The sequence below is a fragment of the Falco peregrinus genome, chromosome 2 (genome assembly GCF_023634155.1).
Source record: "Falco peregrinus isolate bFalPer1 chromosome 2, bFalPer1.pri, whole genome shotgun sequence".
Lineage (NCBI taxonomy): Eukaryota > Metazoa > Chordata > Aves > Falconiformes > Falconidae > Falco > Falco peregrinus.
The window spans coordinates 127,270,878-127,289,722 of record NC_073722.1 but is presented as its reverse complement, the minus strand read 5'-3'; the positions used below and the strand labels follow the sequence as shown (position 1 = coordinate 127,289,722).

At 46.3% G+C, this 18,845-nt stretch overlaps 1 protein-coding gene across 1 annotated transcript; it reads right to left on the bottom strand.

The window, feature by feature from the left end:
• Positions 1 to 4,992: 4,992 nt before the first annotated feature.
• On the bottom strand, positions 4,993 to 17,714 carry SLC16A3 (solute carrier family 16 member 3). The gene is made up of 5 exons (XM_055797037.1): positions 17,579 to 17,714; positions 10,242 to 10,483; positions 9,606 to 9,749; positions 8,444 to 9,211; positions 4,993 to 7,087 (listed from the first exon to the last, which is right to left on the bottom strand). Exons 2-5 carry the CDS (start codon positions 10,462 to 10,464, stop codon positions 6,801 to 6,803), a joined length of 1,422 nt encoding a protein of 473 aa, XP_055653012.1. The 5' UTR covers positions 10,465 to 10,483; positions 17,579 to 17,714; the 3' UTR covers positions 4,993 to 6,800.
• Positions 17,715 to 18,845: the final 1,131 nt, after the last annotated feature.

Below are 18,845 nucleotides of genomic sequence, written 5' to 3'. Positions count from 1 at the left end.
AAAAAAAAATTTGGAAAAAGGAGAAATTGTGTATCATCCTGAAGCATTAAGCCCTAGTCTACTGTGTCTTTGCTGTGACCAGTCCAGAATACATGGGGTGGGATGTGGAACAAAACAGGAATTCATTTGGTACATTATGCACTAGGAAGAAAATGTCTAGTCCTGATCATAACCAGACAAAACTTAGAGTTTCATTACAGTCCTCAGCTTCGTTGAGAGCTGCAGGTGTTACAGGCACAAAGGCTATGCAGAGCTTCTGGTATTTCCAAGAATCCATAAGGAAAGGATGAACCAGCGATTCACACTATTTTGAGGTCATGTGCAGATTTTTTTCATAAAACACCCCAAACAGCAAAGATTTCTCTGCTCTCACTGCTAAGAAGTTGTATTTAAAATTTGTCTGACACTGTCAACCACTAGATCTTACACCACATTTCTAAGCAAGACTGAAAAGTCTTTTGCTATTTAAGAATTCTAAATACTAAAACCTAGATACGCTTCTTCAGTGGATTCAAATTTTCCAGTGAAAGGCTTTAAACTGCTGAAACAGTAGTAGATGAAGAGTCAGAAGAGCAAGAGCTATCATTTCTTACTGCTCCAAAGCATTCATCTAGGGATAGTGAGGAAAATTCCCAGCTGGAATGTTGCGGAGTTGATGAAGCAGGTACTGAGATCAGAGAAGGAATAAGCAGCATGTAGCTAGAGGTAAGTAGCTTTTTACTCTGTCTGCCTCTAACTTCTCATACTTCCTCAGACAAATGCAGGATGGTTGATCTCACAGACTGTTACTAAGATGGTAATTCTTAAGAGCCCTGACTTTTGCAGTAGATGTGCCTATTTCCTCCTGGCACAAAGATGAGATCTATTCCAGAAGCGTTGAGAAGGCTGCTAAAATCATATTCCAAAGCCATTGCTTCTCATATGCAGTGCCTCTGCTATTGTCAAAAGTTGTTTCCTCTTCATATATTGGTGGGTTATCTTCCTTCGACAGGTTCAGCAGCAGGGAGCAACAGCTCTGCAGCTCAGGTCATGCCTGTTTCCCTCCACAGCAAATGGCCTGACACCTTTCTTTCAGAATACCAGAGTTAAAGATTTAACTCTGGTTTTCTGTCACAAGGATGTGCTGACTGCACGCTAATAAATTCTGTCATTTCAGTCCACCCATATTCATTCCTGTAGCAGCATATGGCTTGACCTGGCCAGCAGGATAGCGGTGGTGATGACACCTTAAGTCTTACCAGTTTAACTAAACTAGCCTAGAAAACGTAGTCATCTGTTTATGCAAACATGGGGGTTTATGTAAGCTAGACCTACAATCTTTTCAGTGTAAATACACAGAAACTTTTGAAGCTGAACTTGGATTTCTCAAAAATTTCTCAGCAGAGGTACTTAGAATTAGGCACAAATAGCTGTGAGCCTTCTAGATAGCAAAATGTAGCTCTTGGAACATCAAAAAGACTAATTTTGCTTCACTTGGGTGTAGCCTTGAGATTGTACCTTGAAGAGCCAGTCTTAGTTGTGGCATCATAGGATCCAAAAAACCCCGCCATAAATGTATTCTTAAACTATGTTTTCTTAGGAGCTTTCGATTCTAAAGGTTCTTTAGATTCTTTACTTGATGGTAAAGACTGCTTGCTGACAGGTCAGTACTGACAGAAAATACTTGGGGGGTTTGTAAGTCATAGTAGTTCATAAAACTACCTGCAAACAAAACCTGGAGTACTCTTTAGAGAACAAGGAAAATAATTTCTACATGGAGCACCACAAAATTAATATTACTTTAAATTAGTTGGTGCTTTAGAACAGTCTTCAGGGTTGTTTACAGTGGGAGCCCATTTCCATTTTCAGACTGGCCAGACCGTAAGTCATGGGAAAAGCAGTCCCCTTGTCCACATCAAATTCTGGCTGCCTGTCAGCTTGGTGTCCCCTCTTTTTTTTCTTCTCTGCTTCTGTATAGCTATTTGAGCATGTGCAAGTGAAAGCCACTTTCTAAATCTGGGTGCTAAAGTTATTTTTCCTAAGCTTATTTTCTCAGACCCACGGTTTTTGACAAGCAAATAAATATTTATTCGCTACATCTGCAACAGTTTACTAGAAAAGCATTAAAAAACAAGAAAATCTAAGCGTAAATAAATGTACAACATTACATTAAAGTGCATTAACAAGAAACAAAGTCATACTCCCATAATCCTAAAGACAAGCATGGCAGAGAGACAGACACACACATATACAAGTCAGTACTTACCCCTGTATCATGTGAGAGTTGGTGTTTTCCTGAAAGCCCTCTGTTTATGATTGCCTACCTAGCTGAAGCTTTTCTTTGGGATGTTAACAAAGGTGCATGTGTGAGAGTATTTTGGATTTTCGTGTTGAAGACTGATTGCTTGGTTAGGGGAATGTTTTAATTTCTGCTTAGAGAATGATTTTACATTGGCTAACACATTTGTTTGGATGGGATTTAATATCAATAAGCACGAGATCTGTCCGGTCCTTCACGCCTTGACACCATACCTTCATACCATGTCAAGTACCAACTTTTGGGAGCTAGCTGCTGTAGCAGCAGGTGTGGCTGAAGGCTTGCTGTAATGTATTTAAGAACTGGAGAAAAATGATTATGATTTCAAACAGAGAGCTGCATCGCTTTAAGGTTTTTAGTTCTGCTGATATCTTCTAGGCTCCAAATAGCTACAAGATATTTTATTCAGAAATTATGAAAAAGCAAACGTATCTTTGTATAGGAGGAGGAACGAAACAGCTTTAACCCTGCATTACTTGTTGTCTAGTGAATGGGCAAACGGTCTCTACTGTACTGGGTGTTTTGCATGTTTGATACATATATAAATATATATATATGCATACACCTCTTTATATATTCTCTGTGTGTTACAGGCATTTATATGCACACCCTCTCCTTGCATTAGGAAGTTAATGGTCTAAGATCCATTACATGATCAAACATACAATATTTTAACCATAAATCCCTACGCTATTTATAGAATGTACAAAGATCTAAAAAGCTTTAAAAACTATGCTAGCCTGTATGCTAAAAGACCGTTCATTAGCTCCAGAGAAATTATCTATGAAAACTATCTTTCAGCTGTTTTATAGTATTATACCTGAATTTTTTGCACTTGTGTTTTTCAGTTGTTTTACTCACAGGCTTCTTAAACAGTTCATGAACTATGTGTCTGAAGAAATTACATTTTTTCCAGTAGTGTATGATGCAAGAGCAAATTACATTATCTTTGGGATGCTTGGCAGTTCAGCTTTTGCCTTCCCTTTCCCTTTCCCTTTTTTCAAATAAGAAAATTTTAACCAGGTGAAGATTAGACAAAGGTTCATCCATGTTGCATGGAATTGTTCTGCTTGTGTCCCCCGGCAGCTGGTGTTTCTTTATCAATGCTTTATGACTCCCAACCATGCCACATCCTCAAAATGCATGAAAGAGCGCATCTCACAAACTGCTCATAAGGGGATCTCAGTGGTGTTGAGATTAAAGAAATACTGTACCAAAATACCTGGAGGGGTTTAAAAGCAATTCCTTGAGAATTTACAATAAGCAGGGTTACAACAAGGAGCCAGGCTAGTCTTGCCAGGAGAAACGGTTCCAGTACCACCCTCCCCTTCTATACCTAAGTTCCTAGCTGGTGTTCTGAGGCAGCGCTGGGAACCTAAAGACTTGCTGCTTGCCTCTTTTGGTTTTTTTTTTTCAAACACCCTGGGGTAGGAAGGAGGGGGGTCTATAAAACAGGAGCTCTGTCTAAAGGCCTTGGTGGCCATGTCTGTGGGAGCAGCTGGGTATGTGCCTCAGCACAGCCTAGCATACTGGCCTACAGTTGTCCAGGCTGAGGATCTGGCATGTGTGGAGGTTTCCTTCCCATCAGCATAGTCAATCTCTTTCCAAGAAAATTAAGGCAGCTGAATGGAAGGAGGACTGGAAGACTAGCACACACCTGGACGTCACCCCTGAATGCGAATGGCAACAGGGAGCTTCGCTGGCTCCAGAACTCAGAAGTGCTCAGGCCTGCCAGTTTTGATGTTGCCAAGAGATCTGCATTAGGAGTTTCTCATCTCTTTGTGGATGCCACTTGTTATAGCCTGCGTAAAACTGCTTAGCAAAGTAAATTCCAGCTCTTATTTCTCAGTTGATGGAAGAGTGCTGTCATTTGACCTCTCTCATGCAGTAGGTATCTCCTGCTCTCATAAGTACTGCAGTCCATTGGTAGGTCTGTGCTGAAAATAGCGCAGGAGCAGTGGCAGTTCTACTCATAGTTCCTCTTTGAGTCGAGATGAACTTGTATAGGCCAATGAGGCACCTTCCGTGAATGCTGGATTTACTTTAGAAATTATTTATGGTGTCTTGTTGAATTGTGTTTCCCTTGTAACTTTCTTTTCTGCCCCAATCGCATAAAATTCTAATGTAACACTTCTCGTTTCCAGCTTAACCGAAAAGCTGTCATGTAAGGAAAATGAAACAGTCTGGAAGCCAGTAGGATAAGCACAAATTTTTGAGATGCTACAGTCTAGATGATTTGCAGAATGTATGGAAACTTAAAATTGTGCCAAAACCAGAGGTCAAAAGAATAACTATTTAGTTCTGCGATAACAGTATAGCGTTACCTAGCAAAGGTGATCTAAACCCACAGGAAGACAAAAATGGCTATTTGAGAATCTGAATTCACCTTTGAGAAGGTTTCTAGTTTTTGCTTTTTGAAACAGAACGGGGAACTCCAACCTGAAAGCTATATCAGGCCTTCACATATCATGTGAAGCAGCCTCCAGGGATTTCATAAAACCATCTGTGGATTCCATTTTCCTCTTGCCCTTTCATATGGTTACCTTGTGGACCTAGCAGTGTTGTGTTCCAAGTACTGATTCAGTCTTTAGCAAACTGGAGCTATGTTCAGTGACTTGAGTTCTTGTAAGTAGGACATGCCAGTGCAGTTCCTGCCACTAAATTAATGAAAGTTTTTAAAGTAACCCAGCACTATATGCGATATAAAAATAAACAGTTTATTCAGTGCAGCATCCATTTCTTTTTAAAATCACTCAGAAAAATCCATCGTGATCCTAACTTTTCCATTTCTGTGCAGGGTTGTCCTAACAATGCAAAACCATTTGAAGAAACTCTCAGGATGGAAGCTGCTATCTGAGACAGTTCCACTGGGGAATGGTTCATGGGTTTGGCACTTTGTTGGATTCACTGTATGTTTCTGTTAAAATGGTCAAGTATGAAACAACTGATGGTGTCTTTTTAAAAGGGATATAGGGTTTTAAGGAATTAAGAGTCTTTTAGGTTTAAGTTACTAAGCAGAACAATTTTGGCACCTGAAGGCCAGTATTCCTTTGCTACCAACAAGGAAACTGAATCTGTCACAATTAGTCTGTTTTGGAGACCGCTGCTGCAATCACAAAGCCTAGAGAGCTTTTCATAAACACATCTGAAAGGTGGTCTGCAGTAGCATGAATGCATATAAAAGACTGTGTTTCTTGAATGTGTTTGGGTGGGGAAAAAAAAAATCTAGAGAATGCTTCCTTTTACCTTCCCTTTCTACCCAGTGTCCTCACAATTACTATTTTCCCTTTCTGCATTTCTTCAAATGTCCTGTCACTGCCTTGTCTGATCTGTTTCTGTTTCTTCTCCTTCCTCCATACCGATGTCAGAGAAGATTTGAAGACTGGCCAGAGACTCTCTGTTCAGTTTGTGCAACGAGCAGCAGAGCTGACCCCATTCTCAATTGATCCTTATGCACTGCTGCCACACATGTGATAACAGTTACAGCACATTTCCTCAACCAGCAAGAATGGCACCTTGAACTTCCACAGATGAAGCAAAAGGATAGGGAATGAAAAAAAAAAACAAAACTACCACATTAAGACCTTCCTGTGTTGCTAACATTGCATTTTAAAGCTGGCTTTAAAATATCTTGAAACATAGTTCAATCCCTAAGTCTACCCACTCTGATTTATAGGTCATCTGGGAACTTATGCTGCTTCTTTTACATACAAAATGGACACGTTTTCAGAAGACTCTACTAAACCTAGTATCCGTGTTACTTGTAATATTTTTCAGTGCTGCAGGGAAACCATACTGAAAACCACGTATGTAAATATAGGCTAACGTTGCTTACGGTCTGTCAGGACCAGTTCTGCTTGTTTTCTTCTCTTTTAGCCCTACCTTGGACTACCACTTGTGTGATCTGCTCAGGACAGTATCTGTAATGTGCCTTTCCATGTACAGTATTTCCAGATAATTAACAAAGATTACAGGTTTAGACAAAACTCAGAAATACATTTACATAAATAAAAGTAACAGATATTATCAAAATTAAAGAAGGGCTGAGCCAATTAATCTAAAAATCTAAAAAAGTAAGAAATTCAAAAACCTATTGGAGACCTTTAAGTTCCTGAGATTTTTCTCCCATCTCAAACTCGTTCCACACAATACAGCGATTTCACCAATATTGTCTGAAAACATATATATAATTCCATTTTCTTAAAATATATTCTTCCTATACCTCTTCCAAGTGAGCAGTTTCTGGTGATGCATAGCAAAACTCTACTTGTGTTTACAAAAGCTTTTTAGTTTACATAAAAAGTAAAACCACAATGCTCCACCTTTTACTGATAAAGCTAATTTTCCGGTAAAGGGTTTTCTAGCAAGGCAGCTTCCAGAGAGACCTGATGAGCTGACTAGCCTCCAGTTAATAAAGCAGATGGCCCAGCCCTAAGCTAGTTCTATTTCTAAAATAAATAGTGTTGAAACTCTTTCTACACACTTTGTAGGTTTCCTGTCATGCTCACACACACGTTTCTGGGTTTGTTACAACTTCGCCATTTTTTTCAGGCTCATCTTTCAGAAACTGCTCCACTTCAATGGAGTCCACCTTGGCATCTTCAGGCATTTTGTCTTCAGATTTGTTTAATTCCTCTCTTTCTGCTGCTTCTTCTTTTGTACATGGTTCTTCTGATTTTTTCTTAATGCAGAAGAAATTTCCCAAGGCCAATACAAGTGCTGATGTGGTAACTTCAATTCCAGCAATAATAAAAACAAACATGTACCTCCCTGTTGCATCCAAGAGTTTTCCTGAAAAAGACAACATTCCAGGTAAATAACAAAAGTGATTCTCTTGCAATGACTTTTTTTCTGCTTCTTTTAAACATTTAAATGACTCCTGTCTTAGAAGCACCAAGACTATCTAAGCAAGGTTTTTGAAATGGCATTTTAACAAGTTCATAACAAAATACTTCTCAGTTATTTCATTTCAGTTTTTCACTGACATTATATCACATCCCAAAACACATACTCCCCTGCACACAATACAGTCATGCAATTCAACTGGACTAAAACCAGCCTAGCCTTCATATGCAAGAGATAAGTGCCATGTATTTCAGATCAAAATGTGTGCATCCATGGCTGGGATCTGTACCATCAGCTTCCTCTTGCTCCCAGTCTCATTTACCTTCCTGCACCGGCAGTGCACTGTCTGCTTAAGACGCAATTTTTAAAGGTTGGTCTGGAGTACCTGACCGATTCTGATGCTTTAGTCAAGTTAAATTTTCATGGGACTTGGTGGAGGTGAAAGAACAGGAGGCAGCATGTGAAGGAAATGTCTCTGGCAAAGCTGGAGATAAGAGGAAGTAGTGCATAGGACTGTTTGTGCTATGAGGGGCTCTGTCACAGTAAAGACATGATGCTTTCTAGTGTCTGGTATAAACAGTAAACATTTAATGGCAGTGAACTGGTGTGGTTTTGGTGTGGTTTTGGTTCCCTCTGTCCAATCCCCAGTTCAGGGTCTGTAAAATTTATGTTCTTTGATTAGTAATTAATTTGCAATTTTGAATTCAAATTAATGTGAATTCAATTATTTTTTAATGCCCCCTTATTCTTGGGTTGTGAAACGTGCAATAGAAGCAGTCTACCTTCCTTAGAACAGTCCAGTTTTATAGTCCTCCTTGTAAATTTTTTTCTTCCTTCCGACATCTTCCTTCCTCCTCCAAACCTACCATGGGTATAGAGAATCTATCCTAGTACTTTCCAAAGAAAATTGACAGGTTTCATATTCTGAATCCCCACTCTAAAGAGGTCTGAACTTCACAGAAGTTATTCACTGTGCGTGTGTGTGTGTGTGTGTCTGTGCGTAAAACTCATCTCATACAATATTAGCCATCTACTAATAAGAGTGTAGGCTTTCAGTGGAGCAAGAGCAGCGTCTCCAGATGGCACTTCAGCCAATCCTGAAATACAGCCAAGAAGGAAAAGATTTATCTTGGACAATTTCAGATTGTAACTGCAGAAATTCACTGAAGCATGTGCAGCACTAGTGCAATATGCACTTCTTGAGTGACTCATGTTGTCTTTTCCTCTGCTCCCTTATCATACAATTTCTGTAAATGAATGCAATGCAAATGATTTTGAATTCTGAACTAAATGACTACTTACCCGCTGATGGTGGACCGATTAGAACAGCCATAGCTTCTGCCAGGAGCACTAAACCGATAGCACTGGAGAACTTCTGAGTACCAACAATAGCCATGAGAACTTCAAACTGAAGAGCACCTACCATTCCATAAGAAATGCCAAAGAAAATGCAAAAGACCACCAGGCCACCATAATCAACAGACATGGAACCCATGAGATCTGTAAAGCCATTGAAAATCATGGCAAAACTGAAGAGGTAGACACAGCGTGGTCTAACCCATTTAAGACCAGCTACCATTCCACATACAGGTCGGGCAAAGATATCAATGAATCCCAGAATAGTCAGAAGAAAAGCTGCTTTGGTGTCTTGATACCCTAAATCCTTGGCATAACTCACAACAAAAACTGGGGGAACAAAGAGGCCAAGCACCATGATAGATGCTGCCAGTGTGTATATTACAAAACCACCATCTTTAAACACACTGAAATCCAGAAGTTTTTTCTTTGCTTTCTTCTCAGCTGGTTCTTTGGTAGCTTCAGACTTTTTGGGTGGCTCCAGAGGTCTCATTAATGCTCCGCATACACAGCAGTTGAGCAGCATCCCACCCAGTATAAGGAATCCTCCTCTCCAGCCGTACTCATGTTGTAGTATCTGCCCCAATGGTGAGAGAGCACAAAGGAACACAGGACTCCCAGCAGCAGACAGCCCGTTGGCTAAGGGCCGCCGTTTGTCAAAGTATCGGTTTAACATGATAAGTGAAGGCTGAAAATTCAGTGCCAGACCCAAACCTGTAACAGAGGGTACGTGAAAATTAATACTGGCCTACAATATCACGATTTAAAAAATACTAATTACAGTTTTTCTGATTCATTACTTAAGAGATAAGTTTTATTTCAGATGGACAAAAGATTTCTAAGATAACATTTTTAAAAGCATTCTACCTCCCTAATATTCTTGTACTTTATGGTCACACTTCACTGATCACAGCAGTGGCTATTGAACATAGTAGAAAAATTAACGTTCATAAAAAAATAAATGACACTTCAATTCCATATTTATCTACCATCTTTATAAAAGCCCATTTAGATGATCCTGATGATTTAGGTATTTGTCACTTAAACAAAACTTCGATCAAAAGCCAAGACATTAGCTAACTCATTTTCAGCTATGCACACTACTTACCAGTAATCACACCTGCAGTTAGATAGATCTGAACGATGCTCGTGCAGAAGGAGGCTATAACCATTCCCATTGAGGCAAAAAGGCCACCCACCAGCATGACAGGGCGACAGCCAAAGCGATTGACACACACACTGCAGAGTGGACCTAGGCAAGAAGAGCAGAGCAAGTTACAGCTGCTAAGATAAACCAGTTTTTGCAATTGATTGTATGTCAGTTTGCCTTTCTTTGGTGGACTTGGCAGTGTTAGTTTACAGTTGGAGTCAATAATCTTAAAGGTTTTTTCCAACCTAAACGATTCTGTGATTCTTTCTGTACTTTGTCCATACTGTCAGGCCAATCCAGAAGAGTGTTCCTTACAGTCAAATACCTATATCCTTTTCATCCTCAGAGTGCCACGCAATTTTTCTTTTTCATCATCTTCAGTAGCTACTGAGTTACAGAGATTTAATTTCATATACAAGCTGGATGGGCTTAAATAACTTTTTGATTTATGTGATCAATAGTAATTCTTCTTTGGCATGCCTTACTTGCACACAAGTAATGATACGCTATTGTGATTCATGCTGTAAATGGCTGTGTGGTTTACAAACATCATTGTGTGATGCAATACTGTTTCAAAACCAGAGAACTACCTACCTGTTCCATAAAGCATGGCCAACAGAATGGAGGAAATCCATGCAGTGTCACTATATCCAACACCAAATTCCCGTATAAGTTCTTTAAAGAAGACACTGACCGCCTTAGGAAATGCATAGGAGAATCCTGTGATGATAAAACAGCCAAAAAGGACAGCCCAGCCCCAGCCTCCATCAGGGGCTTTAACACCAGATGGACCATCATCAGCTACTACGGCTCCCATGACGAGGCTCAAGTGTTACCTAAGAAACAAAAAGCAATTACAGTCTATAGACACTGGGACAATTATCTAACTCAAACCACCTAACCCAAACAGGCAGAAATTGCACTACAGTTGAAGTCACATATAAGATACGGGACGATTTTAAATTAAAATCTTATCTTGAAGATGCAGTGCAATCTTAACTATTCCTTGTTCGGGTTTAGTCCTTACAAAGCTTGAACAAACATAAAAATGAGGCATGGCATTGCATTTTACAGTAACATCCCCTCACAGCATTCTGAGTCAGAACTGGATTTCAACCAAATCACTGTTTCGTAGAAAAATTGAGGCCATTACAGCAGCTCAGGGCAGTGGTGTTTATCGACTATATGCGATAAACCACTGCGTTAAGGTCTGTGGGATTTTTGTTACAAGACCTTGTTATATGAAGCTGCTGGACTATTCACTTAAGAGACCTGGATACAAAATCCTGGTGCAGCAGAGGTATACTGGGCAACTGTGGACAAACCACCCAGGCTTTGTTCCCTAATGAGGGCAGCAATACAGCCCTGATGCACCAATATCTTGAAAAGATAGGCAGATCCCTTTGAGCTTCTGATGAGCTATCAGTTTTCACGCATCAAGTAAGCAAGCTAAACTGCAATGAAAATCTACACAGGCAATTTTTGTGGATGATAGGAGTTAGTCACTGCAGCAATGCTCTGTATCACTGCCTGAAGCAAATAGTTTCTAATATTCTTGTTATTACATTACCAGTAAAATGTTTTAATTTCTTTTTTATGAATGTTATCGTTCACAACTTCCATATGCAGCCACAACTGCCTTTGCATCTAAAAAATGAGGTCTCTTCCTGTAAGAATTCTACGTACTAGTCAGGAATACTGCAAGTAAGACAGAAATGCTGGGCAGGGGGCAAAGACACTGAAAAGGCAGATAAAAGTGTCCCTGCATGTGAAGAGTGCAGGGAGGTACTGCATCACAGCAGTTAGGTTTTTGTAGGATCTGTGTATTACAGAAGTCTTGAAAATGTTAAAGTGAGCTTCAAACACGTTATACATTAAATCTTACATGCAAAAAAAATTGATCATTTCTTTCCAATGCAATTGATTACTCCTGCTGGGTCAGTGTTTCTCTCTGATAGTACCTAAAAGAGGAGTGCAAGCACAGTTGTTCATCGCTGAAGGATGCTTCTGCTTTCAGAAGTACAGCTCTGCATAGTGACCGCTGTGCACTGGGAGTCTATGTAACTGTTACAGCTCCATTTCAGAACCAGACGAGGTACGGCACAACTATCTAGCTGATACAAACTTGTCTGGACACTGACCACACAATGCACGGCCTGTTACTAGGCCTGTACGAAGTACTCACTGTGGCACCTAGAACAGCATCCCCACTGCTTGGAGGAAATTCCTTTATATACATGATGCAGAACTAAACCTGGCTGCGACTACAGCTGCTTTGTTACCCTGGGCTGCACAAGGACAGTAAGCCTCATACTACTGCCTTTACCTCTTGTTTTCTGGGAACTGAATATAAACAGAAAACAATTTGTCTTAAGTCCATACAACTAGAACCTAAAATGGTTAAACAATAAAACTAGATGTACAGTTGCCTGCTACTACAGACAGCTGATTCGCAGATTGCTCTGAGAAAATCACTACTTGTTAGACTAGGCAGTTTCTGCACCAGGCTTTGGGTCACTATATGCAGGTCTTAAGATGCATCTCTGCCAATGCCCCCGACACTGGCATCTGGCCACCCTTCAAAACTTTTCCACAGTAACTTCTGCACAATACAAGGTGAAAGGCATTCTTCAAAAAAGGATTTTGTTTTGTTTTGTTTTTAAAGCAGTAACCTGACAGCACAGAGTAGGTGCACAAAATGTAAACCTTCACGACACTGGTAGCTCTGCAATATTGGTGGTAATAGGGAAAATGCCAAGCCAAGTATCTCAGCTCATGTACAGAGAACGGGAATAAGGCGTAAAACTGAAGGAGTGCAGGGGACAGGAGGAATTGTCAGTCCCGCTGCTTACAAATGGCTTTGTTGGGAGTGAATGCTTAAAATGGTGGGGGAGGGGTTGTGTCATTTTTATTCTTTTTGTATTGAGCACCTAGTAGCAGCACAAGGTCAGTAACAATACGTGAGCGCATGCTGCCGAAACACAGCAGCCGGCGGTGCCTGCAGCCCGCTCACCGGGCTGGAGGCACCGCGGCTCCGGGCACCCACCCGGGCTGGCCCACGGGCGTCCCGCGGGGGCTGCCGAGCTCGGGCGGCCCCGGCTGCGAGCCCTCCCACGCCCCCACAAGCGGCAGGGGGCTTCTGGGACGGGTCGCCGTGAAGAGCCGCTTGGCAGCGACCTTGTCCCTTCCAGAGCAGCGCAGTGCGAGTGCCAGGGGGCAGGAACCGCGCACCGCCGCCGGCACACCGGGCCCGGTGCAAGCGCGGCACCAATGAGGCCCAGCCACCCGCTCGCCGCGGGCCTGCGCGGAGCCGCCATCGCCACCGCCCCCTCGCCCCGCCAGCCCTCCGTGGCCCCGCGTGACCCCGCCGCTGTGACGTGGGGCGGTCCGGCAGCGCGCGCTGGCAGGCGCCGCACTGAGACGTGCGGGACGTGACCGACGGAGGGCGGGGCGCTACCGTAACTGCAGCAGCGCCCGCCGCGCGCGGCTCCTCCGCACGGCGGCGGCCCGGGCGGGGCAGGGCGGGGCGGGGCTCGCTGAGGGGCGGCGGCGCCCGCCCTGCTCAGGGCCCGCCGCGGCGCTGCCCCTGCGGGACCGGGACCGGCCCGCCCCCGGCACCTCGTAAGAGTGAGCTCCTGGGGACAGCAACGTCCATCTACTGTCCTCCACGTCGTGCCTGTTGCCACGTTTGGCCAGGAATCGCCATCAGCGCACGCACCGGGACCGGGCCTCGCGCCGTGCCCGTGGAGCCCGCTCCGCTCCGCACCGCGCCCGCACCGCCCGCCGGAGCCGTCCGTGCATCGCAATTCGATTCGCAGGCCCCACGCAGCACTAAGTGCCCCCCCGCGCGCCCCCGGCCCGGAGTCCCGGCGGCGCCGTAGCTGGGTCGCGCAGGCAGCGCTTTGACTTATAATGCCGCCCAGGCCGCCGGGCCGGGGGGTGCCGCTCCCGCCCTCGCGGCCCAGCCCTGCCCGGGGCAGGGGCTACACTGACCCGGCCGCAGCTCAGCCCCGCACGTTCCCCCGCGGGGGTTGTCAGTGCTTGTTCCAGATTCCTCCCGTCATAAACGGGTTTTTGCTCTGGTAAAGCGTAAAACGAAAGGAGCAAATGTAGTTAAATCCGTGGGGTTTCATGCTCCCAAGATTATCTTCCGTTGCCATGGCAACTAATACAGGCTCCCTGGGAGGATGCTAGGTGCTGCCGGTAGCGCGGTGGGGGCTGCTTGCTACGATGATGCAGTTTGTATTAAAGGGGAGCATTTGCACTACAAAAAGGAGCAGATATGGCAAGAACCTAATATCGGTGTTTAGCCAGTACCCCGTGGGCCACGCAGCAGCACTTTATAGCCAGCAGGCTGACCTATACAGCTTTAAAACTTCTCCTGAATTGATTCTACTATGGCAGAAATCTACCCAACCGTGAATTCCGACAACAGAAATAAATAATTGTTATCAAGAATAAAACACTAACTTCCACACAGGGAACACAGGTCAGACTGGAATTCAGTCTGGAACCCCACTAGACTGAGAACCATACAATTAGAAAATGAGGAAGATGGCCTAAGCTAAGCAATGTAAAGATCCTCCCTCGCTTTCTTATCTGTGGGAATGAAGAGGATAATGATTCTCTCTTCAAAGGGCGTTGCAAGTATGGACACACTGAAAAGCATAGACTGCTACTATGTTAATAGGAGTCATAAACCTCCTGTATTTGCCCAAATGTATCAACATCTAAGCAGACTAAACAAAAGATGTTACGTTATCTGTGGTTTTGAGTGAAGAATCCTAAGACTAACCAACTCTACTAAAATTTTGCAGGAAATGGCTCCTGCAAAACTAATTTTATTTTAATACCCTCCAGACCATGGTGATAGCCCTCTACACATAAAACAACTACCCTTTGCATTGATATCACTTACGTCTGCCTCTTTAACTCTTTCCTGACGCTCTAAAGCACTAATGCATGTATCTTTAATTTGAATTTTATTTATTACAACTCATTCTTAGGTACTTTGTACAAGCCATTTTGATGAGCCACTGTATGACACAGTAGTGCATTTCTTGTGGCTTACCTGCTTGTATATCAGCCAGTGGAATTACGTGTCCACCTCCAAAGGCTGCTGCAAATTCCTGTTACCTACAAAATCACTACCCTATTTACCCATGCCTGCCCTGAACTCCCATCATCTCTGCAAGACCCTGCAGTGACTTTCACTCTCCCATTTTGGCCTCCTCTGTTTTATCAGAGACAGTTTTCCTGTTCTGCTGCCTTTCTTAAGGGTTTGCCAGCCTTCACCATTCTTTCATCCCTCTCTCAAAACTCCCACAATAAATTATACAGTGATTCTGTGCCACCTGTAGCCGTAGGTGATGTTCCACACCAATACTTACTATTAATCAACCTCCAGTGCCCACTTAGCCTCAAACCATTTTAGTGTTCACTGCTTCAGTGCAGTAACGTACATCACAAGTTACTGGCAGACTGCAATGACACTGTAAATTTACACTGCAACTTTATGTGTAATACTAATAATACTAACCAGTGGAGGTCCTATTATCTGGGTGAAGTGCTCTACAGGGGGAGTTGCAGGTTGGGTTTTTTTTCATTATTATTATTATTATTATTTATGTAATGAAAATGTTAGAACTCTGTTCTTTACGTTATCTGGGAAAATCAGATCACATTATCATTTTGGTTTCTTAGTGGCTTCCCCCCCCCATAATGAGCATGTTACCAACAAGTACCCCTAACTTACACTGGGCTATAAGCAAAAGAATAAGCCATAGATCTGCACGCTAACTTCTTGTTTGAAGAATTAATGTGGCTTTCTTCTTAACAAGAAAGAAACAGCTCTTTTAATCTTGAGATAAATGCTTGCATGACTATTTTCTTTTAATTACAAATACAACAGTAACTAACAGTTCAGTCTTCTCAAGTACCACCTCTGAAACAAGTATACTAGTTCTATAACAATAGCATTGTCAACCTCCCTAGTTACTCTCTGCACCAAGTGCCTGGTTTCTGAAGAACTTAACTTATTTTTCTAAAGCTTATGAGGTTTTTTATACCACATCCATTACTGTAAGTGCATTAATGTCAGCATCACAGCAGCACCTTAAGACCAGACAGCATGTACCCTTTCTGTGTGCACAGGAAAAGTGACAAACATGCCTTCGGTTGCACATTAATTATCTGGCCGCTTTCCATACACTTTCAAAAATAGAAGTTGCAGAATCCCAACTTCAGTTGAATACTTGCAATTCGTTCTTCACATATCTTTAAAATTAATTTCAGCCCTGCAGCTACAGTGGCTTTGCAGCGTGTCAGAGCTTTAGAAAAAACGAAATTCTTTCCAATTGTTTATAGTAGTGTCCTTATTTTGTACAGCGTAAAAGCAAGAAGTGACAGAGCTAGAGAAACACCAGTTCAGGTTCCGGTCCTGTCACCAGCTGGACATACATGCTGATTTTTGCAGAATACTGCAGAACTGCCCTGACCCACAAAGTGCTGGCTTGCATGCATGCAGTGTCTCAGGCAAGGATAGCGCAGCAGCTGCGCATGGTGGGGCAAGATCGGCTGCCCAGGGCGGTCATTTTACACAACTTCTTCGGACTGTGCTGCTGTGTAACATGGTGTCATACATCAAGATACGGGAATTCCCACTTCAGTCACCATTTAAAACCTCCACCTTATTATTTTTATAACGTACCTCCAGTTACACTTCTGACCCAACCACAACAGGTGTACTGTACCAACGGACTCAGCTCTACGCTTTTAAACGGATTGCCACGCCTTGGCAAACTACCGCTCCCTCTGAAATAAACATCGCAACACCGTACGTGCTTCACCCTGCGACATCCCCAGCTAAACCGTTCTCCGGCTGCTCCACCCCGAAAGCGCGCGTACCCGCGGGCCCCGCGCGCTCCCGCGGCCGCTCCTAACCGCGGGTCGGGACCCCGCGCCGCAGCGCTGCCCCCTCGCCGGGCACAGCAGGGCGAGACCCCCGGCGCGGAGGGCCAGCAGCAACAGGAGCAGCAGCAGCAGCAGGGGGCTCTTCCTCAGAGATGCCGCGGGGGGGACCGCGGTCAGCAGAACAATGGTGGCGGTCGCGGGGCCGCCAATGGCCACGGCCCGTCGCGCCCGCCCGGGTCCGAGACGGCTCCCGCGGAGCCCGGCCCGCCGCCGCGAATGGTGTCGGAGGGGCGGCCGCACCGTCCCGCCCGCCGTCCCCGGAGCGCCTGCAGACCCGAGCAGCAGAGCTCACGGCCGGGGCTGCGCAATGCCTTTACGAGGGGACGGTCCCTCCGGCTGCGCGTCGCTGGCTGTGGCGGGGCCGGGCTGCACCGCTGTGAAAAAGGGGACTCCGGCCAGCACTCTCCGCCCGAGGCTCCGCGCGGCGAGGAGAAGTGGGCGGCAGCGAGGGGACCCTCGTCGCCCGGTACCGTCTGAAGCCGGCGATGGCGGGCACAAAGCCCCCGCTGGCGGGCGCCTCACCAGCCCCGGCGCGGCACCGTGCGAGCGCCGGAGCCAGCAGCACCGCAACCCGGGCGCCCCGGAGGAAACCCCGGAGGCACCGCCCGGGGGAGACTCGGCCGCCAGCACCGCTCGGCACCCGGACAGGGCTGCCCGGCGGGCGGCTGCGAGGGGACCCGCACGGTGGCAGCGCGGCTTCCCGGGCAGGAACGTACCCGCCTGGCCGCGCGCGGGCGGGAACGCAGCTGCGAAGGGGGGTGGGGGCGCCCGGCCCGCCGCACCCCCGGCGCCCGAGACGCGCTCGCTCAAAGCTTCGAGCGCGTCCGCCGACTCCGGCAGCCCCATGAGGGGATTCGCCTCGGCCTGCGGGGTCGCTGCCCCCGGCCCGGACACCCGCGCTCCCCGCGGCGCTCGCCACCGTGCGCCAGCCCGACACGCCGCAGCACGCACCTCGGTACCTGAGTCGCGTCCCGCGGCCCCGCCCGAGGATGCCCGCGCTGCCGTCGGACGCCGCTTCCCCCCTGCGCCCGCGCCGGCCGGCCCCAGCCCGTCTGCGAGCCCCGGCGGCGGAGCGCCCCGGCGGGCGGCGGCTGGGCCCGCCCACGGCCGCGCGGGGCCGCCCGGTCCTAGCGCCGCCACGTGCCGCCAGCCCGCAGCTACAGGTTCGCCCGCGCAGGGGCACGGAGGGCGCGGGGGCTCGCCGGGGCCGGGGGCCGGGGCTGGGGCCGGGGCCGGGGGGACTGGCGGCTGCCCCAGGGAGCGCGGCCCCGGCCGCCCCCAGCGGGACCTCGGACACGGGCCTGAGCGTGCGGGTACGCGCCGGCCGCCGGGCTCGCTCCGCGCTCACTCCCTGCGCTCCAGGGCAGCCGCGCAGCTTCCGCGCTGTCGCATCCACAGGGAGGACCCTTAGGGCTTCCAGGCGCTTTTCTTCTCCCTCATGTTGATGGCGGTGTTGTGCATCCTGCAGCCAACTCACCGCCTCCTTCCTCGCCCCTGCCGAGGGAGCCCCGCCTGCCAACGTGCCCACCCGAGGGGTCGCTCCTTTTGCGCCCAGGTGCAGCGAGCTCCCTGTGCTACTCTGCTGCGCCTCTCCTGCTGTCCATACAAACGCCGAGTTGTGAAACGTAGTGTATGTTGATATTGCTATTATTGAGCACCCATGCAAGCTGTGATGGACAGCACAGAAAGTAACACTGCTTGGGCCCCACAGGGCCTGGCAGTTTGGCAGCTGGTGCCCCACTCCCCTGGGTGCTTACAGCACCCAACCTAGTTTAGAGGGGCATGATTGTCCCCCTGTGCTCGGCACTGGTGATGCTGCGCCTCGGATCCTGGGCTCAGTTTTGGGCCCCTCACTACAAGAAAGATATTGAGGTCCTGGAGCGTGTCCAGAGATGGGCAACAGAGCTGAGGAAGAGGCTGAGGCACACATCTGATAGGGAGCAGCTGAGGGAGCTGGGGATGTTTAGCCTGGAGAAAAGGAGCCTCAGAGGGAACCTTCTCACTCTCTACAACTACCTGCAAGGAGGCTGTAGCGAGGGGGGGGGTCAGTCTCTTCACCCAAGTAACAAGCACCAGGATGAAAGGAGACAACCTCAAGCTGTGCCACAGGAAGTTTAGATTGGATATTAGGAAATACTTCTTCACTGAAAGGGTTGTCAAGCACTGGAACAGGCTGCCCAGGGAAGTAGTTGAGTCAGCATCCCTGGAGATATTTAAAAGACATGT